Source organism: Lampetra planeri, chromosome 20 (assembly GCF_965212315.1).
Source record: "Lampetra planeri chromosome 20, kcLamPlan1.2.h2, whole genome shotgun sequence".
Taxonomy (NCBI): domain Eukaryota; kingdom Metazoa; phylum Chordata; class Hyperoartia; order Petromyzontiformes; family Petromyzontidae; genus Lampetra; species Lampetra planeri.
This window is the reverse complement of record NC_136126.1, coordinates 11,220,240-11,244,739: the sequence shown is the minus strand read 5'-3', so window position 1 is coordinate 11,244,739 and position 24,500 is coordinate 11,220,240. Positions and strand designations below refer to the sequence as shown.

Below are 24,500 nucleotides of genomic sequence, written 5' to 3'. Positions count from 1 at the left end.
CGGTCTAATCAGCACTGACTGCCAGAGGTCGCAATCGGGTACCCGATACCCGTACCCGGCCAGGTACGGGTACCCATTTGCGACCCTGGTGCGGCCAGGTACGGGTAAGGAATCAAAACCCGTTTGCGACCTCTGCTGACTGCACGAAAAAAACCGTCGTATTATATATGCTTTTTCTCTCAATTTGGCTGAATTCCAGCTCTTTGAAATGAAAAAGAAAATCCCAGTTCGACTGCCACGCAACAAATTATTATCTCTAGCGGGGGTGCATGAGGGAGCGCCTCGAGTGTGCGGATCAAAAGATCTCTTGAAGGCGATCTCAGAAGTGATGCACTGTTCTGCGAGTGTTCAGAACAGACGCTTGCTCTGATGACACTTACACTAACGATAGCAAAAGTGCAATCTCAAACCTGGGGAAAATACCAAAATTATTATGCTGACAAAAATGTAACTATCTAATAACGTTTAGAGATTTTGATCTTATCCCGGAGCAGAGCTCAACTGGATTTAAATCACCCGAGGGAGTTGTAAAAACGAAGAGGCTCAAGGAGCCAATAGGAGTTTGTGTTTTGGGAACGTTCGCAAAATGCATTGCCTGTTAAAAGATAATAAACCCAGCACCACTGGTGAAGCTTAATATAGCCGTGCGATGAACATCGACAACTCTGCTACCGACGTTGATGCCAGGGTCTCGAGTTTTGCATCGGTTCCAGGTTGATCAAACTCAGATGGCAGACCGGGACAATGCCATTGCCTTCAAGTTAGAAACTGCCGTCTTGATCGTCACTATTTTCTTTGGCGAAGTACGTCGCGAGTCCCGTGCTCTGATCGGGTTCACTAAGTTGATGTGTGGTTGGAGTGCAGCAGACTCTTTACAACGGGCCACAGAGCACGGGGTCACGAGTTGACTCGTGCAGAATGTATCTCCTCTGTGTGACTCCAGTTCTTTGGGTTCAAGAATATAAAAAAAGAAACTTGCAATACACGATTGTTTCAGCTGCCACGCCAGGAGATCAAATCGCGCTGACCATTATACCTCGGGGCAGCATCCCCGCGTTTACGGACGTTGTAAAATGAGAGCCTCACGTTTACTTTAGTTCACCCCCCCTCTTCCCTTGAACCCAGAACACGGAGGTGGTGGAGGTGGACGAGAAGCTGCTGGCCGTGCAGGGACAGATCGTCGCGCTGCAGCGCAGCCCCACAGCGCGGCGGCAAGGCGACGTGCTGGAGAACACGTGTGTGACGCCACCCACCCCCCCCACCACCCCTCCACCACACCCATCCTCCCACCTCCCCCCCACCTACCCCCCACCACCCACATCCCCCCACCACCCACATCCCCTCACCTCCCCACACGTGCGTGCCACCACCCCTCCCCATCACTCCGACACGTGCGCCTGCTGCTTTTCTTCAATCCTACGCTTCCCTGTGCCCCTCGGTCGTTCACTCTCTACGACAGTGAGCAGATACTGGACAAGTTTGAATTATAAATTATTATTACTATTGGTAGTGATATAACACACAGCTTATTCGAGAGTACCCGCCATTTGTTTTATCCTGTAAGTCAACTCGGGCTAAACTGAGAGCCACCTGTTGGTAAAGATGTGTTCCCCGTTTAAATCTAAATGCCCCATCTGCGCACACGTGGTCCCAACCTGAGTGGGAGCAGTGAGCCCAATTTTTCCCCTTCATTGGGCACCTGTCGCGCCGAAATCGAGCGGGTCGCTGTCGCGGAGTTTCCACCCCGTTTTGCAGGGGGGGTTTTGTAGCAGCTTCGCGTTGAGTTGTAATAAAAAAATTTAACCACGTGGTGGCACCAGCACTGGGGAGACGAATGTGACCCCCGGGGTGTTGCTGGCTGCATCACATTCACGTGCTTAAAAGCCACCGTCATCATCATAATTCCCTGTCTGTCTAACCACTCTAAACAACGGATTTTTTTTTTACTTTTACAGGGAGCAAAAGGCAATGGAGCTGTACAAACAACTGCGAGAGAAGCCGAGCGGTAAGCACGCTTCAGTGCGCGCGATGTCCTGATCGTTTTTCAGGGTTTGAGAGGGAGAAGGAGATGCTTGGAAAACAGCAATTCTTTCAGTTTAACACGTAGTAAGCTTTCAAGACCAATATTGTCCATAATAGAGGTTTTTGGGTTAGATTCCGTCAATATAAACGTGTCGTGAAACCCGCCACCACCAGACACAGCCAATTAGTAAGGTTTGTCACTTAAAGAAAATATTCCAATTTCTTACGAGTTCAGCACACCTGTGTGTTGGTGTGTAAACCCACAACATTTACAATTTGAGCACGATGTTTCATTGGTAATTACAACCAGCATCATCTGGTGACAGCCAGAGTTGTGGATAAATCCTCCTGCGTTGGTCTTTGCAATTCTTTGTTTAATTCATAAAGCGGACGTGTTCAATTATTTGTTTATCGCTTCTTGCCAGCTTGGTTGTCGCAAGGCACAGAGGACTGAATTGCGCTGTCCAGGAGGCGGCTTTCAAGCATGCTCCATAAGTATAAACTCTGCTCCAGGGAGCATCCAGAAATTCTATTTTAAAAAACACAAGAACCCCAAGGCTGTTATCGCAATGCACAGCACAACGACACACTACATTGTTCTTATTCGCGACAATCAATGCTATCATTTTCTGGGGTTTGTCACCTCGAAATCTCCATATGAGATCTCGATATGAGATTTTTGTTAAGTTGGTAATGTTTTTTTTAGGGAAGTACTCAGCCAATTTTAAAACTAAAACTATTTTTTATTTTAACAGGTAAGGCCCACTGAGCTATATACCGCTTTTTAAGAAGTGACCTAGCCCCAAATGAGAGCTCAACAAAGTGGCTTATCGAGTGGAAATTTCTAGCAGCCCACGACTCTAAACGCATGTTGATTTTAAATGTGGAGGGAAAAACCGGAGCGCCTGGAGTAAAATGCACACGACCACCGGCAGAGACAACACGCAAACTCAATATACAGGCATTGTCAGGGCCGGGTTCAAACCCGCGACCTCCTGCATACCAGGCGAGGTAGTTGCTATCTCGCCACCGTGGCTGACCACAGGGATTGTACCCTTTCCCCAAGAGGCTTTTGCGCCGACGCTCAGCGCGCACGCAGCCCCCGGCTGCACACTTTTTGCGCGCTGCCACCCGTGGCGGCGAGCACGCCGCCTTCTCTCACGGGCGCACAGCGGGAGTCAAGGATGGCCAAAGCGTAAAATGACTCGCCGTTTTAAATTCGTTATAATTTTTAATGTCGACGTTGAGCTTTGAAAAACAGCACAGTGGCTCCATGTAAGTGCCGCGACATCATTTCACACTCATCACTTACAGCAGACGTTCACTTTACTAATTCCTCCGTAAAAATTACTAGGCGGCTACAGGAATGAAACTATCGACTCCGATGCTGGCTCGGTGCTGAGCATGCTGAGCAAGTGAGGTGTACTCCGCTACCTATTGCTGTTCGCCCTTAAAGTGATTGCGCATCAATTTTTAAATCAAACCAGTCAATGTATTTTCAGCAAGCATACCAAGCGCTTATAATAAAGTGCTTTTGCCAGCGTGCGTTGTGTTAAATTGGTTGATTGCATCACTTTTTGGCCGGAGGTTGTAGGCTGTAATGTAAAAAGGATGCCTCGATTATCGTTAATTCCTGCCTTCAAATTACTTATATAACGCAATTATGTGCCATGTCCGCATGTGCTATTTGTAACTCAAGCTAAGCATGCTTACGAATCCTCAGGAAGTATACAAATGGAATCTGTATAACGGCAAGTTGGTTGGTCTAAACATATCTTCTATATAAATAAAAACCTTAATCTGTATTCTCAAAACCTCTTGGGTCATTCTCGACAAGGTAGAAAGCTGATGCCTGGTACATTCGTAGCTTTTAGGACACAAACAACAGAAAAATCATAAAATCCGAGGTTTTTTTAAGTTTAAGGCCGCCAAATATCAATTTTAAGTGCCCCATAAACATGTTTGTGCGTGTCAGAAAATTTAAGCGAGAACCATTGTTCTATGTTGATTGTTTTTGAGATTGTTTCGGATTTAAGCCGTTTTGAGCGACAAAAATCTGCATTTTATGATGTTCAAATCCGAATAATTCGAAAACGGTAAAAGATAGGAGAGCTTCCCCTCATAGAGTATTGAGTTATTAATTTTTTAGTCTTTCTAATAATTAAAGAATGGAATCTTTAAATTAAGCAGTAGCCCAGGGGTATGTCTTTAAATTAAGAAGTTGAATCAAGTCGTCAACAATAGTATTTTTTTTGCGGAAACATACACATTTTTGGAGTAGTTAGTGTCTGATCATAGATAAACATTGTAAAAAATCATCAGGTTAATTATTACATTTATTGAAAACTTTTGCCTGGCGAGGACAGGCATTATGAACGAGTATAATATATAGTTCTTAAAAGCAGACATTCGAAAAACAGTTTTATATGATAGGTACTGCTTTTGCAGAAATTTTTATATTTTGACAATTTGCAGACCAACTGCGTGATCGAGCTGAGTTTAGAAAAGCCTCTTTGCCATGGAACGCATTTGGTTCCGTCAGATTACGGAAACACAAATAAATACCAAATACTACTGCCATAATAGAGGTTTTTGGGGTAGAGCGCGTAAATATATAAATGTGTCATTAAAATCAGCCACCGCCCGACACAGCCAACTAGTAAGGGTTGTCACGTAAACAGAACGTGCTAATTCGTCACTAGTACAGCACTAACCGGTGTGTTGGAGAGCCAAGCCACAACATTTACAATCTGAGTACGACGTTTCGCCAGTAATTACAACTAGCTTCATACAGGCGATAGCCAGATTTGTGGAGAAGTCCACCTGTTTCGTTCCTTATGTAGAGGCGTAGATGTGGTGACCACACTTCTGCGCTCTTGCAAAATGTGGGGGGTGGCGGCGGCATTACTGAGGCAACGTACATTATGCATGTGCATTATGCCAGCCCTTTGAACTTGTCCTTCCTTTCTATTGTGTTTATTAAAATAGCCCTACCAACAGTAATCCCTATTTAAGATTGCTGCCATTTGTAGGCATGCATTTAAATAATGACTTATTTGATGATTCGCTTCCACGCAGCACTAAGGCGGTAGCTATCCGAACGGTTAAAGTTATTTTGATTTCTTTCAATTTCGATAGATTCTCTAATTAGTCTTGGACAGTAGTAGCTAGTTTTGCACAAAACTTCAACTTTATCAAAATAAATTGAATGTCCTTGTTGGCACGCGTGTTCTCCTACTGCTGACAGTTGCATTTGGGAGAATTTAATATTTCTCTAATGTTCTTTTAGTCTCGTGCTGATCATTCGTCCTGTTTGCCCAACATAGCATTTACCACACGTGCAGTTAATCCTGTATGCACCTTCTGTTGATAGCTTCGGTAATACATCTTTTGTACCAGATATTAGATTCTGTATTTTATTTACCGTGCCAAATCTGACTCAGATGTGTTGTTTTTGCAAACATCTGGCTAGTTTGTCAGTTACTCCCGCAATGTTAGTTGATTTGTTTTTGGCATTCAATGCCCTGTTGATTTGTGCATCATTGTAACCGTTCATTTGCAGCACTTCTTTAACATGTTGAATTTCACATCTCAGACTGTCACCATCTGACACTTTCTTAGCTTGATGAATGAGCGTCTTGATAAGAGCATATTTCTGTGCGGGTGATGGTGTGGCTCTGCATTCAGATAGGTGTCAGTATGCGTTTTATTTCGTAAACACTGTGTGTTATTTTTAAATCCTTTATATTAAGTTCGCGTGCTTGCTTGCTTGCTTGCGTGCTTGCTTGCTTAGGACCGTGCAAATCTTTCGGTAGTTTTTTAACCCACTTCCCATGATCCAATCGAGCTGACATTTTCCACACAGACTCGTTGTGCCAGACAATTATTGTTCGTGAAAAAAAATTCCCAAAATTTTACACTTTTTAGGCAAAAAAAAATTATTTTACATATATTCAAATAGAATGCATTCATGGCTTTGGCTGAACGTCAGAGTGTAAGAGCCCAGAGCGTAACCACTCCACAGGCCGTGGCGGAGTAGCGCAGTTGGTAGCGCCCTCGCTTCCCATGCCAAAGGTCGCGGGATCGATCCCCGCGTCCTCCACAAGCGAATATATTTTTTAAATACTTTATATTAAGATCGCGTGCTTGCGTGCTTGCGTGCTTGCTTGCTTGCTTACGACCGTGCAAATCTTTCGGTCGTTTTTTAACCCACTTCCCGTGATCCAATCGAGCTGACATTTTGCACACAGATTCGTTGTGCGAGACAATTAATGTTCGTGAAAATTTTTTTCCAAAATTTTACACTGTTTAGGGAAAACAAATTAAATATTTAATTACCAATTGCTTAATACTGGCCGACAATCATCTGACCCATAGGTGGCAGCCATCTCAAGCCAGAGGACAAGAGGACTCTCGCCGCCACGCATATAAAGGATTTATAGTGAAAAACTTTGTTTTTACTGGTTATACTTATTACCATTTCTACCACGTCCGAGCAGAATATCCAGAAATGGTAGAGTTCTGTCAGCTTCCACTTCCATGGTGAACTGGATGGATGGGTTTTGCGAGTTGAGATGATTTAGAAATGCGTTCAGTGCATCTTGGCCGTGTGGCCAGACCACCAATGTGTCATCCAAATATCTAAACCAAGCAGATGGTTTTAGTGTGCTTTGAAGCCTTTGCTTTTGTGTCCAAATCTTCCATGTACAAATTCGCTATCACAGGAGACAAAGGAGAGCCCATTGCTGGTCCTTCCTTTTGTTTATAGAAATCACCTTGCTACAATAAGTAGGTGTTTTTTAGATCGTGTTCAGCTAGTCTTGGGATATCTTTGGCTAAACCGTTGTTCGTTACTAGTGTCGAGTAATTTAATTGACTCGTTGACCGGAACCCTCGTGAACAGAGAGGTCACATCAAAACTTATGAGAATATCGTTAGGATTAAGCGTAATATCTTTAATTATATTTACGAGATGTTCAGAGTTTTTGATTAACGAAGAGGTCCTACCGATGTAGGGCTGTATTTGTTTCTTTATGTATCATGCTAATTTGTACGTGGCAGAGCCTATTGTACTATGGATCTTAATTGGACATCACGTTTGTGGATTTTTGGTAGCCCATGAAGTCTTGGTGGTTTTGATGCCCTTGGTTTGATCAGTCAGGTATTGCTCTTTTTTGGCAATTGATGATTTGGCAATGATTGCCGTTGTTTTACGTTCCAAGGTGCTGGTTGTGTCTCGTTTAATTTTAAGGTAGGTACCTTCATCGAGTAAATCTTTGATTTTATTATCGTAATCCTCACGGGGCATCACAACAGTCGATCGGCCCTTATCAGCAGCAAGAATTTGGATATCGTTATTTGCTCTCAATTTTCTTAAGGCTTTTGCTTCATTGCAGTTAATATTTGTTTTTGGCACTTTTCTGTTCTCAATAATTTTGGCAACTTCGTGCCTAGTCATCTCAGCTTGATTATGAGGGAGATGTCTCACTGCTGATTCCATATCAGAGGGATTGTACGTGCGGCAACAGCAACATTAAGACCTTTAGACAGGACTGAAACCATATCGCTGGATAATTCAACGTTAGTCATGTTGATAACCGTTGTGTTTATTAAATATTCATTTTTAGTTGAGAGTTGTTTTTGTTAGATAGTCTAGCAAATTTTTTTAATTGGGTAGTGTTAGTTTTGTAAAATATATTATCAGCTGATTGCTGTGTAATTGTGTCGATTATATTCCACGTACATTATGCATGTGCATTATGCAAGCCCTTTGAACTTGTCCTTCCTGTCTATTGTGTTCATTAAAATAGAAATAAAAAATAACTTTAACCGTTCGGATAGTTACCGTCTTAGTGATGCGTGGACACGAATCATCAAATAATACATGATTTAAATGCATGCCTACAAAGGGCAGCGTACTTCAATAGATAGGAAGGACAAGTTCAAAGGGCTCGCATAATGCACATGCATAATGTACGTTGCCTCAGTAATCCCCCCCCCACATTGTATAAGAGCACAGAAGCGTGGTCAACACATCTACACCTCTATATAAGGAACGAAACAGGCGGACTTCTCCACAAATCTGCCTGTCGCTTGATGACGCTAGTTGTAATTACTGGCGAAACGTCATACTCAGTTTGTAAATGTTGTGGCTTGGCTCTCCAACACACCGGTTGTACTGTACTAGTAACGAATTGGCACGTTCTGTTTACGTGACAGCCCTTACTAGTTGGCTGTGTCGGGTGGTGGCGGGTTTTAACGACACATTCATATATGTACGCGATCTAACCCAAAAACCTCTATTATGGATGATATTTGTCACGAAAGCCTACGTGTTAAACCAAATACTCCTGCGTCTCGGTTTTTCTAACTGTGATGACTGTGCCAGATACCCACCAAGAACATGGCAACAGACCCTTTACACGGTTGTTTAAAACAAAAACAGTTGGTCATTGGGACGTTACGTTTCTGATATCAAAATAGTGTTTAATCAAGGCTTTAAAATCGGCAGAATATTCCTGCTGCAGAAGAACAGATGCAGTGTCATCCAGCGAGGGAGATTCATTCTCGGAACAACATCACAGATTTGTAGTGAAACACTTTTTACATTGTGTTCCCCACATATGATTTACATAATACATTTGTGATGTAAAAAAAAATATTGAATGAGTGATCGAAATAAATGCGTATAATTACTTTGATAAATGACAACTTTTTTTAAATCCCCCATATTCATGTGCACGCGCGTGCGTCTGTGCACGTGGTTGTGTTACGAATACACATGAATTCAATTGGTTTGATATGAAGCAAAGGTAGCAGGATCCTCGGCTGTACGATTAAACCTTGCTGTTTTGGCAATGTTTGTGCACGTGTTTAATGAGGGAAGCACAAGCGAGGCCATTAGCTCATATTTACTCAGACTGGACGCACAAGCGTTCTTTGCAATCTGAAAAAATATGTAATGCTAAATTTTATTTCGCTTCTTTCTTGTAAATTGCACATCTCAATCGCTGAGTAGGAATCACAGACTAGCCGGAAGGCTGCCAGGCGGAGCAGATGCCGACAATTGCTCTGCAGCTCTCTGTATATCAAGATGTTCTCCGCCAATTTGTGAGTGTTGTTTATGTGTGTGGGAGGAAACTGAAGCACCCGGAGAAAACCCTCGAATATTGGGGGGGTGGGGGGGGCAACACTCTTATCCAATACAGAAGGGACAGATGTTATCAGTCCACACTTTGCTGTACCGCATTCTGGCTTGCCAGGGTATTGTCCCTCATTGCCCACGCAAAGGGAGCCTCGCAACATTTGTGTGAGCTACACACCCTCGCCTCCACAGTGCTGGATTACAGACCACATGCAGCATAGCCACCACCGCCCAGCATCTCTATTCTTATAGGTCGCTCACCCATAATCCTCATGCCATTTTTCTCTCTGTAAATATGAGTGTATTTTTAATTTAAATGAGGGTGTTTTATGGGCCTTTTTTACACTTCTGTACCCCAATGTATTTTAACACAATTCTGGCAACTGCCTGATGACACCAGTTGCGGTTGTAAATGCAAAACGTCACCCATATGTTTTTTCTGCAATATTTTGCTGTCTATTCTGTTTGCACTTAGTCACATATTCACTTTAAGATGTTTTTTGTTCATGTTTTTGTTTTTTGTTTGTTGCGGTTGCACCCGATTTCAAGAGCCGAATGGCTCACAGGGCTATACCTAATAAATGAACTTGAACTTGAAATAGGGTGCTCTCCAGCACACCGTTGTGCTGAAGCTATGAGCTAATGTCGAAGTCTGCGTGCCACGAGAGGGCTTAAGGAGAAAGGTCATGCAGGTTTGCTATTTCTAAATTGAAGGAGCATAGACTGCAGCAGTTTACTGATCATATCTGCATTTAAATTAACGACATCCATTTCGGCTCATTGATATTCATTTTATTTAAGGTGACAGGTAAACATGTACACAGGCGTCCCACTATTTTTTGGCGGTGTCAGGTGGAGGAGGGTATACAGCACAAATTTAACTGGCCATCTGACCCAAAAAACTATTACGAATTGACCCAATGTATGATTTTGGTCACGTTTACATCGTGAATGGGACACGATCCTGGTTATCGCGTGCCACATGTTTTTCACCCAGGCCTTGCTGCTAGATGGCAGATATATCATGTGATCAAAGATCTTGGCACTGTTGCACAACTACACATTAGAAGAGCACCACACCATTAATCATATGCCTCATTCATTATTAAGTGTTGACTGAAATCGCACAGACATAAGTTACAGTAATAACCAAAGTCTCCTTATTAAAACAACTGCATAAGACTAAATTTATCAGCGGTATCAGTTGAATTAAATTGTTCTAAAGCGAGCTATTTCTCTTGCACTTAAATTTAGGATATAGCAGCAGATTCTCTTTACAATTAAATGTTTGAGTTCTAATCTTGGGTCTTTGGCTGCAGCACAGCGGGAGGTATGGAACTCGCAACGATCGCCCTTACCCCATCGTTACCCCATCGTTACCCCAACGTTGAGAGCTCCTTGTGTACGACGCGCGTGACCTTTTGTGTCCCGACGTTGATTCCTGGCCATGCTACACCATTGACAATTGATGGCTGAGACTTGCCTGGGTTTCCAGTGCCTCGGCTTGGCTTCAAACGTTCGTAAGGAGCAAGCATGTCAATGTCAGCACTCTGCAGTGCGGTGTAACTGACATCCCCTCACCATGTGCCGTGCCGACCTTAATGGGTGCTCAGCAGTTGGCTGTGCACTCGGTCGGGCTGATATACTCGGGCATCTGTGCATTGTTTTGCAGACCAACGTGTGTATGGAGACAGCGTGGAGATGGTGAAGCTGATAATACATGCCGTGCAGAACTTGGAGAAACTCATGAAGGAGCTCTGCCTCTTCCTAGGGTACGCTTGTGTCTGTGTGTGTGTGTGCGTCAGGGACAACAGGATTGGGAGAGTGGGAGTATAGTGGTTAGCGCGCTGCGCTACAAACTCGGCGACCCGAGTTCGATTCTCGCTCACGGCCAACACCAGTGACGATTATCTGAACCGGTCATGGGCCTTCCCGAGGTCGACTCGGCCTCAAATGGGTACCTGGTGTGCTGTGTATACATCACCACTGGGGAAACAAAGGCGGCCGGTTGTGGGGCTGGCCACACACCCCCTCGTACGCTGTAATGACCTTCATAAGTGCTCACTTAACAGCACTTGCCCCAACAGTCTGTTAAGGCTATACGGGGGATCTTTGTCTTTTGTCACTGAAAGTGAGATCGTGATTTTTGTTGTACGTGTGATCACAGTCAGACGAGCGTGCGTATTGCGTGCCTTTGACCGTGGGGGTTTTGATTTGTTTTGCCTGTGTGCGTGCGATCACAGTAAGATGGTGGTTTGTAAAAATGAGATCAGCTCGCTGATGCCACGCCTGGAGGAGTCTGTGGAGTGCATGAAGGAGGCGGACCGCGCCCTCACACGCATGCAGGACAAGCGGCAGAAGGACATCTGGTCGCTGCTCAAGTTCGCCATGGTGGGTGTGACTTGCACGATCAAACCTCCCCCCCCCCCCCCGTGCACTCTGTTGTCATAGCAGAGGGGCGCCCCCCCCCGATCACCACGAGTTCAAATCCTCGCTAAGATCAACCTGATCCCATCGTCGTCGCTATCGGTGCCATCGCTTCACGGTGGGTACAGTGAGAGCCCCACCTGGTGAGGCTGCACCACCTCGCAGGAAGTCGCCCACAGTGGGTTGTTCTGTAAACCGGTGCCCGTCATAGAACCTTGGGAATTTCGCTGTTGGTGCCGGACCAGCGATTTAAATCAGGTGTCACCCAGCCTCCTTTTAAGCATGGGCACACCGAGTACGTGCGTACACCATCCATCACGTTGATAGAGGCACTGTAGTATGATATTCCGTATCCTGTGGCTGTGTGAAGAACGGGTGAGGAGCGGTAGTGCAACGTTTAGTGCGCTGCACTACGAACCCAGCGACCCGACTTCAATTTCCACTAATGGCCAACACCAGTGACGACTGTCTGAATCGGTCCTGGGCCTCCCCTACGTCTAACAGAGCTGGGAGATTCACCTGCAGGAATCCCGATTCTTTCTATGGGTGATTGCCATGTAAAAAAATCGACATTCAAATTTAATGAGAGATTCCAACAGTGATCCTGCCGTGGTAAGATTGGTGCAATAGATTGGGAATCTATTGCGATCTTTTCCGAATTTATGTTGGCTAGTCTAAGCAGGTTGCTGAATCCAGCCGGCCACTATGGCCAATTTGGCCAATTGGAACATGCTAATGTCACTGCCACTTACTTGTACCTCCGATTAGCGCGTTTGGCTACATACGGTGTTTGCTGTACTGTTTGTGCGGGTAGCCATGGTGGAATGATGAGTGCATTGCACTGCGATGCTGGCGATCTGGGTTCCATTCCTAGCAGGGTTGTTAAAATCGGAAGTTTTGGCATTACCAGTAAATGAATTGTTTAAATCGGTTATCGGTTTCCTGTGCAGATAGAAATGTCGAGCAAGAAGCACAAAAGTTCGCCTTTTAAATTGAGAAACAAGGGGACGTTACCGCCGTGGTGAGCTGGTCAGCACACAGAGGTTGCTGGTTCTACTCCATCTTCTGGAGCGGCAGTTGCAACAATGGCGCAAGTGTCTGTACTCTTCCTGCCTCCTTCCAGCCAGCGGTAAAAATGGGTAGACGAGAGTTCGTTGTACGGCAGGTCGCCTCCCGCAGGGTGGAAAAGAGCTTCATAGCTCATCGGATTCCTTCAGTATAAATATTCTGATCAAATGTTTATTTTAAGTTTATTGCCCTGACATGACAAGCAATCTAATTGTGCTCGTGATAAGTTATTACTTACAATTTTTTAAACATGATTAACACAGGTGCATTTATACTAATGATTAATTTTACACTATGTAGTAAAAGACACTAACGAGTTAATAAAAAAAAAATCTGGTTTCTGAGAGGAAATTCAGAAAGAACGTTTTCCTCTTAGTGACAGAAAATAAAAATGTAAAACGTTGCAGTGTTTAGAGAATTGCACGCATTTATTGTGCAAGTCCACCGATATGTCTGCTGCTGTACAAATAAAGCATGCAAGTGTAGAGACGGTGCGTGTGAAATATCTATAGAATTCATAGGACAATCGGTAATCAAGTATGAGAATCCAGGAAACACCCTGCACTGATCATAGAACTCGCGATCGCCTGTTAGGTTCTGATTGTGCCATGTGGCCGGCGCCACGCCCGTGTCTCCCACGTGTTGATGTGAACCTGACCATCACAGCTGGTCCTCGTTTCAGGTTAAGTCAACCTTGAAGGTCCAATCCACGTTCAGTGACAGGCCTCAGTCACCAATTACCACGTGGTGTTGCAAATCAGTATAAAGATTCTGATTCTGAGCTTTCAACCCGTCTGGCCAGCGTGGAAGAGAATTCCAAATACCCTCCAGAGCTCCCTCTCAAGGAGATCCTTCCAGAGCAGTCGCGTGAACAAGCAATTCGAGGGCTGCGCCTTTACCCTTTTAATTGAGAAATGAGGGCAGATTGAGCAAGCAATGACACGTTGGCCTGCTGCCGCTCGTGGCTTTAGATTTGGTGCCGTGACCAATCGGAGTTAGCACATGCACTGTGCGGTTGTGAACGATCCCACAAAATCGCTTTCTGACTCCCTGACGTTAATTATTTGGAATAGATTCTCAACACGATTAAACGGTTTACGAATCGTGGTTTGCTAACCTTAATGTCTAAGTCACGTTCAACACGAGTGACAGTTGGAAATTTTAATCCGTCTGGCCCTCCCTTAAGGCTAAAAACAAGTGCGGTTATGTGAGCATCAGCAGAGGAGGGATAAAGACAAACAGACATTGTGTTTGACCCACTACCCCCTTGTGTCCATTAACCTCAAATAATAATATAATAAACTCGGTTTTCTAGAGCACATTCACATAAGGCCTCAAAGCGTTTTACATAAACTTAACAGTGGCTATCCCTACAGTCTATACAACTCAAAAGGTTATTCGTCTTGGCAAATAAGGACGCGACTGATATTTGTAAGTCTGTATGCACAGTAGTCCCTCGTTTTTACATTCCGTTAACGTTAACATGCTGATTAGCAGTATGTTTACGCTATGCACGCGGGCGCCAATTTCGGCCAATCCGAGCGCTCGTAAGTGGGGCTGAGCCATGTCCCTCAGCCAATTGGCGATGCCCATTTATGGGTGTTTAGACCTCGACTGGCTTTGTTTACATTACGCTTTCTGTTTTGGCAGTGGAAACAGCTCTCTTGCAGACTCATGCCATCAGCGGTCGTCTTGGAACGGATTAAAAACGTTAATCAAGGGACTATTGTATATGTTTCCTTGTGATGTTGAAGTCTGAAAGTGAGGAGTCTAGCAACATTGATAAACTTTTAGATTTGGAATCCCTGAGTGGTGATGGCAGCTTAACATTCAGCTGTACCTGCATTTAATGCAATAGCTCGTGGGAAGTGAGTCATAAATAATTCAAACTGAACCTTTTCCTGCCATTAACACATTAAATAATAAACCTGAAACACTCAATGAATAGACCGCGTCAGGTTTAGCCGTGGTCTCGCACCCCTTCGCACTTTGCTACGTGGAGTCCGAGGATAGGTGGGAGTAAACTCTAAAGGACTCCTTTGCCTAAAACGACCTCACATTGTCAACATTTATTGGGATTGTGGAAATTAGTCTGGGCATGCCATATTCCAGGAAGCGATGAGCATGAGTGGAAAGAAGGCAACTCGCGCCTGCGTTTCTACGCCTGCTGGCGCGTGTGCACGCTTGGTATGACGGGAAACACCGGTGACGATTATCTGAACCGGTCCTGGGCCTCCCCTAGGTCGAATCGGCCTCAAATGAGTACCTGGTGCGGTGTGTAGACATTGCCACTAGGGAGACAAAGGTGGATAGGCGTGGTGTTGTCCGTATCGGCCTTCATAGGTGCTCGCTAACAGCACTTACCCTAACAGTCTTTGAGGCTATACGGTGGGTCTTTGGTATGATATAGAGAAAGGTAACATACATTGTATGCATTAGGCATGTAGTGAGATATTGATTAATCACTTTTGTTTTCTCATTCCATGCAAACAATGGAGTGAGACTACATTACTATTTTTTATGATTAATTCTAAATATATGCCAGTATTACATTTAATCCAATGAGGTGCGAAAATAAGATTGAAATCGGACAGGAGATCGGAAACGCATGAAATAAGAAAAAAATGTAACATTCTAATCATGATCCCAAATTGTGATGAAATGGGTGTGAATCGTTCACTTTCCTGGTTTTTGCCAATCCCATGCGTCCATGTGTTTGATGCTGGGCCTCTCTGGATTGTTTTTCTTTCCCCTGTGTGAGGCGATGACCTAAGAGAGGGTCTCTCTTAGGTCATCACCTCACGCAATGTTAGTTTTCTTTATCCATATTGGGGAAGTGAAGGTGTGGTGCCCGACCGCACCATATGATGTGCCATGCTGACTATAAGAGGTACTTTGTCAACAGAACTTTTCCCCTCAGTCTATTCTTGGCTGAGAAAGGGGGGGGGCTGTTTGTTCATGTTTAGTTTTTGTATCTGTGTGCTTGAGAGCTTCCTTCGGTGTGCGAGCACGCACGCAGACGTGTGCGTGTCCCATCTTGGGCAAACGTTTACGGCCCAGGGAAAATAATGTCGTACTGTCGTCAATTAACGCACTGCTGAGTAAGCAGCGTGCAAGTGTGGTGGCTCAAGGGCCTTCATCAAGCATTTATGCATTCAAATAAGCTGGTTAAGCCACTCCAGCTATGGCTTAATTTCCACAGACGGATAGATGGACGTCGTGTGAGAGCAAGAAAAGTCGATACGTGTTCTTGATGTGTCGTCTTCGGTGTGAGCGGCATTTCGCGAATGAGTGCGTAATGGTGTTTGAAGAAGTTTGCTCAAGTGCTGGCATTTCTTCATGCACAGCACTCTCTTAAAGTGCATGGATGCGTGTGTGTGTCGGTGGGGAGCGGTTGTGTAGTGGTTAGAGCTCTGCGCTATGAACCTGGCCACCCGAGTTCAATTCCCGCTCATGAACAACACCAGTGAGGATTATCTGAACCGGTCATTGGCCGCCCCTTGGTCGATTCAGCCTTAAATGAGTACCTGATGTGGTTTATAAACATTGCCACTAGGGAGACAAAGGTGGTCGGGTGTGGTACTGGCCACCCCCACCCCCTTGTGTACCGTTCCGGCCTTCATAAGTGCTCGCTAACAGCACTTTCCCCAACAGTCTGTTGCAGGCTATACGGGATATCTTGGTCTTTCTCGTTGACCTGGAAAGTTTTCTTCCACCAGGTGGTTAGCCGCTAGCCTCCCACCGTGCAGTTCCCACTTTGATGGGTTCTCACAATCGGAGAACTTGCCCTCATAATTTTGATATGGTTGTTAGTACTGCTATACTCTTCCGTGACATGGGTTCATCAACTGGCGATGAAGATATTGTGGCAGTCTGTATCCAAACATTATCTTGGCTTTTGTTTGTTATCTCACGCGAATATGTCGAGCTGTGAGCGCTGCATAGCTACCAATAAAAGTACGGTTTTGAAGTCAGCCAGTAGTTACACCTCCATCAAATGGTGTGCCTTACCAAGTGGTCACTTACAGTATCTTTACAATACTCTGGAATATGTAAAAAAATCATCATTGACTTTCAGAATTAATGTCAAGAGCTGTCTGGCATTGGGGTGTTTGGTTGTTTACATTGTTGAGTTACTTTGACTTCGTGTGGGATTAAACTGGAGTACTTGAGAGAGCACATGCGTATGAGGAGGGTAATACTGAAAGCTTTGCTATATACGCAGACTTAAGATTGAATTGCCGTACTGTGGCCACCTTTACAGGCCATGCCTCTTACACCTGATATGTCCAGGTAGATCTTCCATCCCAGTTATAACCAGGCTCAACAACTGCTTAGCTGCTGAGATCCGAGGAGATCCAGTACGTTCAGGGAGATTTGATTGTCGTAAAAGAGGTCATCATGATGTCAACTCATGGGTTCCATCAAGTATGTTTTGGTGGCCTGATTCTGCTGTCTTGTGCAAGACACTGTATACCGTGAAATACGTCTTAAATTGTTGTGTTGATTGGGAGCCCTCTTCTTTAATAGAGTGATTGCGAGCCAAGAGAAGTATGCACGTCAGCTGGCCCAGCTGAGGAAGTGGTCTCGAGCAGTGGTTCTCAAACATGTTTTGACTACTGTTACCTCTTTCTGAATTTTGTTTCACACCGAGTAATACCCCCTTTGCCTGCCCCAAAGTGGTTCTTGAGAAATAAATGTACCACTAATCAACATCAACATTTTAAACAATTGTCCATTTGTGAGGTATCCTAACGAACTAGTAACTGCAAGCAAATAAAAAGAAAATTCAATGGACGCTCTGCACGCATGACGTAATCTGTTCGCGCTCGCTGGTTACTCTTGTAAACCACAATGTTTATGATCACTGAGTTTGTAAAGGTGTTTTATGTCGCTCCAGGTTACCACGTGGATTTACACGTTATACTAGTTATATTATATTGCCAGATTCATACATGAGAATAGGTTTTCCCCTTTTTTCTGGCAACAAAACAGGTGTTAAGATTCTTTGGTTCTTTCGGTAAAGTCACGTATAAAGATAAAATAATAAATTAAATTAAATACTAGTGTAATAAAAGACTTGACCACGATCTCTGGCTCAGTGTCCTTTATTCGGTCCGTACTGCGTTCCCACACGGCTGTCTCTCTTATTCTCTCTGTGCTGGTTCCGATGTCACTTCAGTCCACATCAGCAGCCCCGCTGCTGTTCTTGTCGCTCTTGCAGCCCCACAGCAGCTCCGCTGCTGTACTCTCACACAGCTCCCTTGGCTGTTCCTGCTGCAGCTCTGACAGCCTCGTGCTGTCTCGCCTTCTCGTCGCTCCTGCGACTCTTGGCAGCCACCCCGCTGCTCCTCACACACAGCCTTACTGCCTATCTCTATCTGCAGCTTTACACCTCCCAGTAGCTCCCTACTGTTCCCAGGGTTGGCTCCCGCTTCTCCCGGTGCCCCCTCGGCTCGTACGCCCGCGTGGCCCCACACCTTTCCATTCACACCCCGACTGCCTTCTCCTTCCGGTTTACCCGCTTAAGGACCCCCTACCTTTCCCCCACGTCACCTGGCTCCGCCTCCTCGTGACGTCACATCCGGAAGGTCGCTTTCGCCCGCATTACACCACCCTCCCCCATAGAAAAAACCCAGCCGACCTCGGCTGAACAACACCAAAGCGTAATGCGGTGAACCGACCTTCCCCCTTAAAGGACACTAAGCATGCAATATAACAACAAGAACAACACACAAGTAACATCGACGAACGTACGAAAGCATGCGATAAATACGACGGCAAGAACAAGAACAATAACAACATACAATCAACGAAACGTAAGCGATTTGGAACGAGTGCGGGTCGCCGGCCCGTCCCGGACGGTCGGCGGCCCACTTGTAGAACGAGGACGCGATGGAACACGAGAAATGACAGGGGGTAATTCCCCTGCTGCGATTGGAAGTCCACCGACATCTCGTGTCCCTGACGAATCAGTCTTGGTCATATTCGGCGAATGCGCCTGCAGCGGGGTCGGAAGGGTCGCCGGGCTTGAAGGTCCCGCAGCCTTGGCAGGCGCCCTCCGAGCAGGCCCACTCCTCCCCCGCGGTGTCACGGTCGGCCTGTCTGGAACAGGTACGACAGGCGCTCTAGCAAGATCAATGGACGCAGGCGGGGAAGAGTCAGAGTCAGCAGCAACAGACCCCGGCAAGGCAACATTGGGAGATGACGCATCACGTAGGGGAGCAACATATGGTTTCAACCGCGACGTATGAACAAACCAACGGCGAGAACCAAACTGAACGCGCGCCGACTGTGGATTGGGAACCTCAATGAGGCGCACAGGACCATGCCAAGGTTTGTGCAATTTAGGAGAGGTCCCCGGCCGCACCTGCGGGCAATGGAGCCAGGCCAGGTCTCCCACCTTCCAGGGGCACTCCCCCTCAGACCGCCGAGCATACCGCTCGTTCCGGGCCTGGGCTTTGGCCGTAGCCACGCGGGCGTTTTCCCGCGCCTCCGTAACCCGGCGAACCGTGTCCTGAATGTATTCAGGGAGTGGTTTACGAGGTCCCTTCACCCCAGTACCCAATTGCACATCCACCGGAGGCACGTTTTCCCGACCATACATAAGGTAAAACGGCGAATACCCTGTAGCCGCATGGGGCGTCATCCTGTACGCCGCAAGCACTCCGGGGATGTGCAGATCCCAATCCGATTGCTGTTCACTCACAGTATGGCAAAGCATGGCAGACAATGTCCTGTTCAGCCGCTCAACCATACCATCCGTCTGCGGATGGTATGGAGATGTCCGTATCTTCTTAGTCCCAAGGCCTGCGCACACTTCAGCCAATAATTTAGAAGAGAAATTTCGGCCCTGGTCCGTGAGGAGTCTCTCCGGCGCCCCCTTGTCCATAATGTACCCAAACAAAAAGGCGTCGGTGATGGCCGCGGCCGACTGATCGGGCAACGGCCAGGCCATCGGCCAACGGGAGAGATACTCGACCCCTACCAGCAAATATTTATTTCCCCTCGCCGATGGTGGGAAGGGTCCCAATATGTCCAGTGCCACCAATTCATTGACTCGAGACACCTGAATCGACTGGAGAGGCGGCACGTAAAGATGTTTAGGCGGCTTACGCCGGGCGCATTCAGGGCACGCGCGCACGTGCCCTACGACATCTGTCGCCATGCCGTGCCAAAAATAATGACGTTGTAACGTCAACAAGGTCTTCTGCACCCCTAAATGCAATAGTGTGTCACAATGGAGAGTTCTAATCAACTCAAATCGCAAGGACGTTGGTACCACCACACGCCAGCTTTCCTGGAACCTTTCTTGCCACATAAGCAGACCATCTCGGAGAGCGGTTCGCGGCCCCACAGCCGAACTCGGACTCCCCTTGTCCCTCATAGACCGCTTCCGCATGGACAACAACGACTCGTCCATCATCTGTTCCCGAATCCAGACAGACCGCGGCAGATTCAAAACCCCATCAGTCGGTCCCGGTTCCATCGGAGTATCCGACTTCCCGACGGCCAACGTGAGCGGCTGAGGGGGGTTGAGAATCGGCGAACACCTATGCGTCCCCGACGCACATTTACAAGGGGCGCGCCCTGGTAATCTGGAAAGTGCGTCAGCGTTCGCATGGCGCACTCCCTTCCGATGTTGAATTTGGAAGGAAAACTCCTGCAGCGTGTCCAACCAACGTGCCCACTGTCCCGATGGCTGGTCCATTTTAAGTGCATATTGCAAGGCCGCATGATCCGTACGCACAATAAAAGAACGACCGTAAAGGTACGGTCGAAATTGCCGTAGGAAAAAAACAACCGCCAAAAGTTCTCTACGAGTGACACAGTAGCGTGTTTCCGCAGGCGACAAGACTCGGCTACCATACGCCACGACGCGCTCTACGCCCCCTTTAGACTGTGATAATACCGCCCCAATACCTGTGTCACTCGCGTCCGTATCGAGAATGAAAGGGCGATCAAAATCGGGATAATCCAATGTCGGGGCCGTAGCCAATAGATCGCGCAGACTCCGAAAGGCCGCCTCTTCCGGCTCTCCCCAAACAAATTTCCGTCCTTTACCCGTAAGGAGATGCAAGGGCCTCGCAATCGTCGCAAACCCCGGCACAAATCTTCGGTAATACGAGGCGAATCCCAAAAACCGTCGAACATCCCCCACAGAGGCCGGAGTCGGCCAATCCCGGACACACGCCGTCTTTTCCGGATCCGTGGACACCCCCTCGGCACTCACAATGTGCCCCAAATAACGGACGGACCGTTGCAGTAGGTGGCATTTCTTTGGTTTGAATTTCAAATTGGCAGAGCGCATCCTCGTGAACACTGTCTCCAGCCGCGTTAAATGTTCCTCAAATGTGCGGCTGAACACAATAATATCGTCCAAATATATAAGACACGTCTCCCACTGCAACCCCGTCAAAACGAGCTCCATCAATCTTTGAAACGTAGCAGGGGCCGCATTCAATCCCATCGGGAGGCAGTTGAATTGAAATAACCCCTGCGGCGTACGGAATGCGGTTTTCTCCCGTGAGGACTCGTCAAGGGGAAGCTGCCAAAATCCCGAAGAGAGGTCCAGTGTGGAAAAGAACTTAGCCCCCGACAATGCGTCAAGGGAGTCGTCCATACGCGGCAGGGGGTACGCATCTGCCACCGATATCTTATTCAATTTCCGGAAATCGACACAAAATCTCAAGTTGCCATCCTTTTTCTTAACCAAGACCACAGGAGCGCCCCATGGGCTGTTAGATGGCGATATAATGTCCGCAGCCAACATGTCTTCCACCGCCCCCCGAACGTGTTCTCGCTCCGCTGGACTCATCCGATGCGAATTTAACCGAATAGGGGCAGCGTCACCCGTCTCAATGTGATGGGAAAGCAACGATGTGCGTCCCAAATCCAAATCGTCGGAGCTGAATACATCCGAATACGTCAGCAACAATTTACGCAGCGCATCACGTTGCCCCACGGACAGGGAAGAATTTTCGTCACATAAGGTAGCGATCCAACGATTATCCGAACTCCTTGGCTCGGAAACACCAGCGACCACTCCTCGGCGATGCGGACAATCGTGCGTCGCAAACGCCGTAGTGGCATGTGCCACAACCGTACCGGCCGGAACACGGATGTTTTCCACCCCCGCATTAAGCACCTGTAAAACCGGTAATTGATCCGGCCGGACGATGGTCTGTGCCCCAACCAACGCCAATCCCGTTGTTATCGTGGCGGATGGTGACAACAAGACCCCTAATGCTCCTAGCCGATTGGGCAGGGGCTTCCGATACCGCAAGGGTATAAGCATCTGTGAACCAGGTGGGATGTCCACAGATGCGACGGACAGCGCCTGCACCTGTACGGCCGAAGCAGGTCGCCCCCAGGGCGACGGCAGAAACGAGATTCGACGGCCCCCCGGCAATTCAATACAATTCTCATTGATTTTAATCAAAATGGGCATCTTAGCCAAAAAATCCGTGCCTAGTAAGCAAGGAACCGCCAAAGATCTCGATATTAACACAACGCCCGAAGCCGACACATCCCCTATAGATATCTTAGCATCCACCTGGCCCACGATACCCATACTACCCCCGTTCGCAGCGACGCAAGACCCATAAACCGGACGCACAGCCCCCGGCGGAATGCCCAACAGATGGAAAATGACATCCGATATAATAGTCGCAGACGCTCCCGAGTCGACCAAAATGCGCACGTCCACACCTTGTATGGACCCCGGCACAGTGGACGAACCCGTAGCGGCCGCGACAACTCTCCGTGCCAATTTGCGCCACTGCGTAACTGAATGACAAGGCCCCGTCGATGGCCTTTCTTTAACAACAACAATAGGATCGCGCAACAAGGGTGGTGGGTGAGGTGTAAAGCCTTGCCGAGTGTCTGGTGCGTGCCGACATGCCTGTTTCGGAGGTTCCTTGGTCGGCTTGTCCGGTGTTGTGGGCTCCTGCTGCGGCGGACCCGGGAAGCGGGCCCAGCAATCTTTGGCGTAATGGCCCCTACGGCCGCAGCGGAAGCAATCGGCCTCGTTGCGCCGAAGCGCAGGTCTTGCATCCCGGCGGCCCCGTCCCGATGGCGTAGCGCGCGGCCCCAGCCTTCCGCGTCCCGACCATGGAGAGGAGGCAGCCGTCAGCTCCTGTGGACCCCGCTCATCCGGCACATAGATCGCCCTTGTGGGGTCCCACCCCATCGCGCCTCCTTCCTTGACGGGCCCACCCGTCCATGCCGCCACTTGCTTCCAGCGACGGAGATTAAACTGCGCATCCAGACACTTTGCTGCCGCCCGGGACGTGAGCTTCTCATGCCCACACACAGGCATGGGGATCCCCAGATCCCGAGACAGCTCCAGCATTTTTCCCAATATGAGAGGCTCGAGCAGATCCTGTGGCGTGTCAGGATATGCTGCCATGGCCAGCTCCAACACCGCACCCCTGAACGCCACGGGCGATTCTTCGGGTGCTCGTTGTCGTTGAGCGAATCGCCGATGCGCGTCGTCAGGTGGCTCATAGGCGTCGGCCATTTCCTCAAAAACTCCACATAAAGTCTTCTTCTTATCGGCCGTTATGGAACGGAAAAATCGAACAGATTCGTCGTCCAGTAGAGTCGGCAACACTTCCAAGGCCTCCGCATCGGTCCATCTTGCTGAACGAACCGCCGCCAAAAATCGGCAGGCGAAAGCGCTCCAATCGCCCCCGATAGAGAATTCCTTAACTGTAGTAAGGTGGCGACTCCGACTCCTCTTTACGCCGTCTTCCAATGATGGTTGTTCTGGAGGCAAATTCAAAATGGCGTCGGCCCGCGGCGTGGCCAAGATGGCGGTTTGGCGCCGCGGAGCGCGCAAGATGGCGTCTTCTTGCCGCGTGGCCAATGGCGGCGGCAGGGCAGGCAACGTGGCGGCCCGTGGAGCACCTTCTCGTTCCATCGTCGTCCTTGGCGTAACGAGGTGACATAGATGCGCCAGGACGTCCTTGAGTGTCTCCAGTTGTTCTGCCACCTGTTGCCATCTTTGGTGAGCGTCCGATGTTGTTGACGGACCCGCCATCGCGCCGACATCTTCCACGCCCGTCCCCGTGCTCGCCTCAGCAGGGCTCTCCTCCACCACCCCAGCAGAATCCGTGGTCGGAGGGAATTCGTCGTCGTCGGACGAAGAAGCCGATGCTGGCGCCGGGGGAATTTTCTTCCTTACTTGCTTAGACATGCCGTTTCACTTCTGACCCCAGTGTAATAAAAGACTTGACCACGATCTCTGGCTCAGTGTCCTTTATTCGGTCCGTACTGCGTTCCCACACGGCTGTCTCTCTTATTCTCTCTGTGCTGGTTCCGATGTCACTTCAGTCCACATCAGCAGCCCCGCTGCTGTTCTTGTCGCTCTTGCAGCCCCACAGCAGCTCCGCTGCTGTACTCTCACACAGCTCCCTTGGCTGTTCCTGCTGCAGCTCTGACAGCCTCGTGCTGTCTCGCCTTCTCGTCGCTCCTGCGACTCTTGGCAGCCACCCCGCTGCTCCTCACACACAGCCTTACTGCCTATCTCTATCTGCAGCTTTACACCTCCCAGTAGCTCCCTACTGTTCCCAGGGTTGGCTCCCGCTTCTCCCGGTGCCCCCTCGGCTCGTACGCCCGCGTGGCCCCACACCTTTCCATTCACACCCCGACTGCCTTCTCCTTCCGGTTTACCCGCTTAAGGACCCCCTACCTTTCCCCCACGTCACCTGGCTCCGCCTCCTCGTGACGTCACATCCGGAAGGTCGCTTTCGCCCGCATTACACTAGCATACGACGTTTCGATTGCAACACAAGCAATCATCATCAGGTATAAATTAAATAGAAACACAAATCTA

The 24,500-nt window shown here is 47.8% G+C and overlaps 1 protein-coding gene across 3 annotated transcripts in view; it reads left to right on the top strand.

Moving 5' to 3' along the window:
• IKBKB (inhibitor of nuclear factor kappa B kinase subunit beta) overlaps window positions 1–24,500 on the top strand; it is a 92,645-nt gene that overhangs the window by 49,460 nt on the left and 18,685 nt on the right. For all 3 annotated transcript variants that reach the window (XM_078603560.1, XM_078603562.1, XM_078603559.1), the window contains exons 16-19: window positions 1,126–1,235; window positions 1,956–2,005; window positions 10,839–10,938; window positions 11,410–11,557. In XM_078603560.1, coding sequence (XP_078459686.1) covers window positions 1,126–1,235; window positions 1,956–2,005; window positions 10,839–10,938; window positions 11,410–11,557 — 408 coding nt within the window. The remainder of the gene's footprint in view (window positions 1–1,125; window positions 1,236–1,955; window positions 2,006–10,838; window positions 10,939–11,409; window positions 11,558–24,500) is intronic.